At 41.5% G+C, this 8,932-nt stretch overlaps 1 protein-coding gene across 1 annotated transcript; it reads left to right on the plus strand.

Moving 5' to 3' along the window:
- Positions 1–294: 294 nt before the first annotated feature.
- On the plus strand, positions 295–8,932 carry slc22a16 (solute carrier family 22 member 16; the record flags this gene model as incomplete). Its single annotated transcript, XM_079214738.1, has 8 exons — positions 295–338; positions 894–1,370; positions 2,264–2,381; positions 3,800–4,358; positions 5,125–5,252; positions 7,137–7,246; positions 7,684–7,783; positions 7,967–8,932. The coding sequence occupies 8 exons, from the start codon at positions 295–297 to the stop codon at positions 8,159–8,161; spliced, it is 1,731 nt and encodes a 576-aa protein (XP_079070864.1). The 3' UTR covers positions 8,162–8,932.

Below are 8,932 nucleotides of genomic sequence, written 5' to 3' on the forward strand. Positions count from 1 at the left end.
TCAAAGCTCAATTTCCAGCTGTCAGAGAAAACGTTGGACAGAATAACCTTAATTCACACTAAAATAACTTTAAATAGATTGCTTCTATTGTGATATACTTTGTATATCATCTCCAGCCAAACGGGTTTCCCCTTCATTGATTTCGCAGTTGCAAGTATGTGTGCGCGTGTGTTTGTGTGCGCGTGTGGACGCGCGCCCCTCCTATCCTCCGTCCGCTCCGTTAAAGCCACAGTTTATTATTTAGTAGTGAGCGCCGGAGAGAGAGAGGCGACGCACAGACCCACCGTTAGAAAAATGAGCGTGGAGAGAATATTCGACGAGCTCGGCCATTTCAAAAGGTACAGGAGTTATTAAACTGGCACGTGTGATTTGTTTCGTGAACTAATTCGTTTTTGTTGTGCTGCTATCATCAATAGTTAGTTGGGAAGCTTTGGAGTAGAAACTTAAGTTAATTTTATTTCAGTTAATAATAGTTAATTTTATTCCATGAAACAAACACGTTTTTTTTAAACCAACACTGGGCTAATAGGCTTATTAAAATAGATACCATGGCATTTACATTTACATTTCCTTACTTGTGCAGAATGCTTTTGGATAATTTTCTCAAAGAAATTCCTGCCTTAGCTGAATGCTTATGACTGAGTCTTCACCTCAGAGGAACTTGTGTGTCCACTTGTGTGCATAGTTTTGAAAACACTTTTTTTCAGTTTTTGTAGCTAAAAAGAATAACTTATGATTGCACATGGGAAAGGTCAAGGGTGAGATATTTTCACTTGTCCACTGTCCAACTTGTCTCAACATTGTTAGGAGAACTGTTTAATTGCTGCTAAATCTCTCATCATCTCCTCTTCAGGTCTGCTTTCATAGTTTTAAAGCATTTTCTTTCTTTTAAGATTTCAGGCATGTCTGTACTTTGCCGCAGTCTTCCAGGCCATCGCCTGTGGCATCCACTACCTGGCCTCTGTCTTCTTAGTGCAGACGCCAAACTTTGTGTGTAGTGTGCCTGGCAACATCACAGATGTCCTGTACGGTAACCTGACGGGGTCGAGCCTGGAAGACATCTTGCCGGTCTTCAAGCTGGGGACTGGGCCCTTGGTGGTGAGGACAACTGCAGGTGAACAGTGGGAGCTCAGCCAGTGCCGCAGCGCCCTGCGCATCAACCCAAAATACTTTACGTACGACTTTGATGGCAACAAAACAGTGAAAGCCTGCGATGGGAACTTTGTTTACGACCACACTGAAATCCACCAAAGCATCGTGACGGACTGGGATTTGGTGTGCGAGAAAGAGTGGCTTGCCAAGCTGTGCCAACCCACCTTCATGCTGGGGGTACTGATCGGAGCGCTGGTGTTTGGGGACATTGCTGACAGGTAAGCAGGGGCTGCAGCATGGAGGAGGAAGGGTGGGTTCTTTCTTGCAAAATGAGAATTTACACCGGGGAGGTAAATTGTGTCATGTAAGACACAGGACGTAGAGTTTTTACCATATAAGGAAGTTATTTTCACATGTGCATGGAAGTAAGAGTAGTAGAGACTGGCTGAGAGAGTATGCCTTTATAACCCCTTACACATATAGTCATAACTTCAAGAGACATCGGTGCACTTCTGCCTCAACAGTAAACTTGATACCATCCTCTCTAATATTCAGTGGTTGATATGCGAGTACAGGAATGAGTCGCCTACTAAGCATTGGGGCATGAAGCATATGAGAGAGAGAGAGAGAGAGAGAGAGGATCAGAGTGACTGTCAGGCAGGAGGTCGAGTTTTGCTGGTTGTGAGTTACATTGAGCAAGCAAAGAGGTGCTTGAGCATCTCCTCTATGTATAAGGCAAAACGTGCCATCCCATGTTTATGTTCTACTCTAAACACAGAGCTGGAGAATGTTGGTGAGTTTGTACAGGAAGAATTGAGGCAAATATGTGAGGTATTAGTGAAAGGTTTGTCACACACTGCTGAGAGGGAATATTATGATTTGTTTACGACAAAAAGTTTCTAGCATCACAACAAACATTTTAAAGCAGAACATCAGTAGCTTAAACAAATTGCGTACCTTTTGTGCTTTATTAAAATATGTAATATATTGTATGCCATCAATGCCTACATCATGTTGGTCTAATAATACCTTGATACAGCGGTATAATGGACTGCTGCAATTGGAAGCACAACAACACTTCGACAGTTAAATGATCCTTTATTGGATTTCTTACCTGTTAACTCATTTGATTACTTTATCTACCTGCTCGGGCTTTGTCTCTCTCCTCCAGAGTTGGTCGTGTGAGGATCCTGATGCTCACCAGCGTCTGTCAGTTTGGGTTCGGGGTATCTGTAGCGTTCTCTGGAAACTACTATATATTTATGGTGCTCCGCTTCCTTCTTGCCATGGTGAGTTCAGTGTGTGTACGTACTGTATGCGGTTGTGTTCTTGCGTGTTCTTGCCTGCCCTGAACAATCATTATTGGTGCAATTGATATTTTAATTTATGTTGAACGATACATACAAAAATAAAGTAGGTAAGTGAGCAACTGTGATATGAATGTTCAGTACATTTCCATACACGTAATACAATAATGGCAATCCAGTAGTGTGGAATTGTATTTAGCCAAAAAAATAGTTTCAATCATTTTTGAAAAATAAAAACTCTGTTAACACAATTAACATTTACATCCAAAGCTAAATGGGACACAGGAGGTGCCCTAGTTTATGTGTGTAAACAAGCTATCAGGCTTCCAATTTCTAGCCAATCGCTTATGTTCTCTATGAATACCTCCTCCGCTTTGTCATTTTGCAGCCAAGCAAACATGAACACCAGAACAAGATGTTTGTTCTAGCTGTGTATGAGAAAAACACAACTTACTATGACTGTGTAACTTTGACTTCTGCCCTATTTTTTTCTTGGGAGTGAGATATTTACCTAAATAATCTTTGAAAAAGGAAATCCAAGAATTAGCCCATAATTGCTTACATTTTTCATAACCAAGAAAAACTTTAAATGTATTGCAGGCTGGTATCTACCTAAACACAGATATATGTTTATATATAAAGATAGCATATGCATTTACATTTGAGTTGAGTTGAAGTTGTTCTCAAGCTGTTAATTAAAGGTAAATGACTAAAATGTTAACAGCTGTAGAGCAAAACGTAGGAGTGCCTTTGTATGTTCGTATATCTCCATTGGTGTTTTTATGTACAGTGATGCATACAATGTGTGTAAAACAGCATGTTTACAAGGGAAGGGAAGGGAGTCATTAGTTTTACTCCACATGGCAGTGAGTTATGCTGAAAGAACCCTCACAGTGTATCCCCTGTTGCTCCTCTGTCTTCTGCCAACGCCCTCTGCTACAGCTGTTGTTTTTCACATAGACTCTCAGATAGCGAAGGCTACAGGGACTTAACACCTGATTACTGCCCTATCTATCACACGGAAAATATGTAAAAAAAATTAAGGAGATCTGGAAGAAAAGAACATTGAACATTTTCACCTGTAAATTGCAGATATGTGGTTGTTTCTTGTGGCCACAGTGTCTGCTGTTCTGTAAAAGTTATAAATGACCCAAAGAAAAGACAAGCACCATTTAAAATATTGAAATACTTAACTAAACAATGGTATTCTGTGGTAGGAATACTGACACAAAGGGCTGATTAATGCTGTTGCAAGCATGTATATTATAAGCTTGTGTTCCTCCCCCTTTTCATCATTAAATTCGACTTCATATCTTTCTCTCTGACTCTTTTTCAATCCTCCATCACTTTTCTTCCTTTCATCACTTTCCTTTCCTTCTTCTCATCTCTGCTTTTGGCAGGTGTCCAGTGGCTACCTTGTGGTGGTGTTTGTCTACGTCACGGAGTTCACTGGCATCAAAGTGCGCACATGGACCTCTATGCACGTGCATGCAGCCTTTGCTATTGGCATCATGGTGGTGGCTCTGACAGGTTACCTGGTGCGGGTTTGGTGGATCTACCAGATCATCCTCTCCACATGCACTTCGCCCTTCCTGCTCCTCTGCTGGAAGTTCCCAGAGACGCCCTTTTATTTGATTGCGAAGGGCCGCTACAAGGACGCTCAGACCCTGGTGGACGCAATAGCCCGCTTCAATGGCATTGAATGCAAGCTGAAGGTGCAGGAACTCCTGGAGCCAGAGGAAAGAGAGAACGCCAGAGCTCTGCTGGATGAGGCAGAGGAGCGGCCATCAAAGCCCGAAAAGAAGCTGTCCATTCTGGATCTGTTCCGCACCTGGAGGATGGCGGGCCGTACATGTACAGTGTGGGCCATCTGGTTCATCGGCAGTCTGGGCTACTACGTCTTCTCTTTGGGCTCAGTCAACCTCGGAGGAAACCAGTACATGAACCTCTTCCTTGCTGGTAAGTGATTGTCTGATGAGTGTGAATGTGCATGAAAAAAGGAGGGAAATAGTGGGAATGATACTATACAACAACAACCTGCGTTGGTCATCCACTTCTAAGTATATTTGTGTTTGTAGAGAAATTGTTGACAACAGCTGTACTACTTTACAACATGTGGGTTTTAAATGCAAAGTGGGTTCATGTCTGTTTACCAAATCTCAGCTTTCACTCTACAGTCTCTTTGCTATGTTGGCTGCACATCATAATATATCATGTTCATCTGGGGGTCGTATTAGTTAATATGTGATTTTGTTGGGTGGTGAGTGAGATAATTTATGTTGTCAAGTTTGGCTTTGTTTACCTCTGAGCAATTCAAATAACAGCTCTCCATCTGCAAGCCTGATAGTTTTCCTGTGTTTTTTTATCTGATGAATAGAATAACAATTGTATTGCTAGAACACTGGTTTTGTATCTTAAATTCATTTAGCACTAGTTATGTCTTCAGCGGATGATGTGCAGTATTTTCATTGTCTTTTTTCCTCTTTGTACTAAACAGACACTACTTTCTTTAATGGGTTGATTATCATTAATATTAATATGTATTATTATCCCCATTAATGTAATTTAGGGGCCTTAGAATGGAGAACATTTGGGAGGCAGAGCTTCACCAACATTGCAGATGCAGGTTATTTAGGTCCCTGGCCTAGATAGACTGTCTCGGTGTCAGTGTATCAGTGCCACCTCTGACCTCTGACCGGCAGCTGCTGTAATTGGCTGTTTCCAGGTGCAGTGGAGCTTCCCTCTTACCTGGTTGGCTGTTTTGCAATGGACCGGATCGGCAGGAAGAAGACCTGTGCTCCAGCCCTGCTCCTGGCCGGGGTCGCTTGTATGCTCATCATTGTGGTACCTGCTGTACGTACAGAGCAGATAATCTCTGTGTGTGTGTGTGTGTGTGTGTGTGTGTGTGTGTGTGTGTGTGTGTGTGTGTGTGTGTGTGTGTGTGTGTGTGTGTGTACGATATTTAAGTGTTAGTGTTCTTATGATTCATGTTGTTGCATCAGATGCGTTAGATGGATCATCAATACTATTTCCTTTAGGGTTGTAAAACTACTGGCTCAAGCATGATTTTAGTTGCCCCATGATGAAAATGAATGTGAGTTCCAAAATTCAAGTTTGCAACAAGAGTTTTGTTCCAAATTTTCTGTCTGTGTCGTTAGCTTTTACTTTTAGTGTTCTGACATTACCCTGGGTCGTTGGACCATGGTTAACTTCTGAACTCTGATATATGACACATGCATTTCACAGTATGTGTGTTCTGAGCTCTGACCCACATTAGTACTGCTTACGGTTGGGATGGCAAACAGCTGCTGTGTAATGTCCAAGTAAATATGACCTTTGACCTTGAAAGCCATTCTGAACAGAGCGGTCCACAAGCGTGAGCTGCAAAATAGCAGCATGGTGACAGAGGACAGAGACTTGGTTTATCAAGCTCTCTTTTTTCTTTCTACTCTCTCTGTTCATGTCACTGTACATTCTGCAGGAAGACACACCTAATACTTGCAGGCTAGCATTCACTCTCACACACCAGAGTGTATGCGACTTCCTTTGGTAAACTATGTGGACCAACATATCGTACCTTGGCAAACATACCAAACCAAGTTTTGAGAAACACTCAAATGACTAAGTAGACCACATAAACGTGTTTCATAGTGTCAGGACCAACATTACATGGACACAGTCATCAGTGTGATGAGAAGGATAGCTTATCTTCTCTTCCTTCCCTCGTAGTTGCTTCAATCTCCTTATAGTTGTATTGTGTATGCAGCCCAGCAATTTTGTACATTTCCTCAAACTATCTAAAGATCTTTCTTTAGACCTTTTCTCAATGTGCTCTTAATGTTCTGGACTTGGGTTTCTATCCCTACTCTTTGAGCAGGTTTCTTTATACGTTTCTGAAGATTTGTTTTGCAGTCAAAACCTCGTTCTGTTTCAGAAAGTACTGGTTACATTCTCTCTTTTTATGCTGGCTACTCTGAGTGTTCTTTCTTTTGAATGCTGTGTTGTGTCTACAAAGCCAGTGAGGGGGTTACTGACTAACATCTACAGGCTTTACTTACCCTATCTGTGTTTTGTCTTATACATTTTACTAAGCACGGCATACTATTAATACAACATTATTGCTTTTAAGCAAATCTGGCATTTGCCCAGGATGACAAAACTCCCTCCCACCACCACTGACAACTTGTTATAGAAATAATATTACCAGCGTTCCGGCTCATAGAAAAGGCTGTTTCCATGCGAGCAACCCACATGCTGCTACATATGTTGCATACTTTTACAATGCAGACACTCCATAGCACCGACTGCTTCCAAAAGATGTTAGATAAGTTCATTATTGGATGAGAAAAATCATGGACATTCCTAACATTACAGCCAAAAATAAAGATTATTGGATTCAGACCAAAGGTTATTTGGATTGGATCACCTCACACTGCCTCTTTCTCTCTGTAGAAAGTAGATGTTGTTGTCTGTATCTGTTGCATCACAGCAACAAACTGCATCACACACACACACACACACACACACACACACACACACACACACACACACACACTCACACACGCACACGCGTTTTATTTTTGTGTGTGATGAAATCTGCAATGATATCAATGTTTCCCTTCAGAACAAAATGATGTGCCCAAGAGCAAACCAAAGTTTCTGATCACTTTCCTATGAAACATGGGATAAAAATGGGAAGTTCTTGCCTCTCACGGTCCAACTGATTTCTTTCCACAGGACATCGACGCACTGGCCATCGCTCTCGCTATGACAGGGAAGTTTGCCATCGCTATTGCCTTTGGCCTCATCTACCTGTACACCTGTGAGCTTTACCCAACCATCATCAGGTGAGAGCAAAGAATCAAGACACATACAGCCCCAGGACACACAGAATACCTGGCCGAGATTGGTCTTTTTAGACTAGACTTCTAAATCATAGTCTTCAATTGTGTGAGAATACTAGTCAAATTAATCAAAGAAGAAAAAGTCTTTAACGTTGCATTTTTTATTTTATTTACCCCTTTCCACAGAATATCATTATGGACACATTTGAGTTGCTAGTTCAGTGTGCTTTCATGTAAAAAACATCAATAAATAAGAAACATAGTTTGAATTATACATGGACAGTAAAAACAGGTTTATGCAGCTGGATATGTGGTACACTTTACAAGCAATGTTGCTTCTCTGTAATTGATTCTTGTTGATATTGGTGGTGGTGGTGGGCACATGACGGTAAACACTGTCCTGTCTGTTGTTGCTGACCAAGTGTATGATCTCCCACCAGGTCTCTTGCAGTGGGTAGTGGCAGTATGATGTGCCGTGTTGGCAGCGTGGTGGCGCCCTTCTGCGTGTACCTGGCTGATGTCTGGGTATACCTACCGCAGGTATACATTTTCTCTTTTGGTTCATTTAAAACAACACATATTATTTAAAGTGTGATTACCTTGTCCATTCTGACATCTTTGTTCACCATGTTCCCATTTGCCAGTAATCCACAATGTTATCTTGACTACAAAACACATTTTAACAAATACATTTTTCCTTTACTCATCTCGACCCCTGTATAGCTCATCGTGGGAATCCTGGCATTCATTATCGGGGTGCTGACATTATTGTTGCCTGAGACCCTGGGCAGACCTCTAACAACCACTTTGGAAGAGGCTGAAGCTCTGGGAACCGAGCCCAGCAAGAAGGACTCAGCCCTGGGCAATAAAGATGCTGAGGACGGGTTGGAGATGAACCACCAGGAGGCCAAGGCCTGAGTTTGAAACTCGTCAAAGTCCCAAGGGACTGACGCACAAAAGCTGAAATACTAACATCATCATGATTTTGTGGATTCTTGGCAAGAAAAACAACTTGAACTTGAAATTACGTTTTTGTTGACATTTATTTCTGCAACGAGACCAACAGAAGTACTTTTTAGGGCCCTGAGACATTACACAAACCCTTCTGCATGCATACAGATCACAGTTATACAACAACCTGTCACAGATACGGTGTAATCATGCTGTGATTACACCGTATCTCCATGAATTTGATGACGAAGAAAATCATGTCCAAGACCAAGGAAACACGATATTATTGGATTGGTTCTGTTTTAGTTATGTAGTGTTGCCCATTATTTCTCTTAGGTATGATAACTTTTTATTGATCGTAGTAACTGATGGGATCTGGGAGTACTGTGGCAAGAAACCCAAGCAGTTAGGCACCGAGACAACACATGATCCTGCTTTCTGGAGGTCAAAGTTGAACCAGGAAATGTGATGGATGTTTACAATGGACAGTTTGGTAGATGATTTGAATGTTTGCTTTTGTTTTCTCTTTCAAATTAGTTAAACTGTCCTGTTTTGTCTTTGAAGGTGTATCTCAGTGATTAACTTTACAAATACAACATTGTTCAGATGACAGAGAGTTGAAACTGTTCAAATAAGACCCAAGCTGTACTAAACTGGAAATCACTTTTTTTAAAGGAATTGAGCATGAGTTTATGCTCTATAGCCTCTCTGGAACTGTATTTCTCTTTCTGGAGCTTA

This window comes from Taurulus bubalis (genome assembly GCF_910589615.1).
Source record: "Taurulus bubalis genome assembly, chromosome: 3".
Taxonomy (NCBI): Eukaryota; Metazoa; Chordata; class Actinopteri; order Perciformes; family Cottidae; genus Taurulus; species Taurulus bubalis.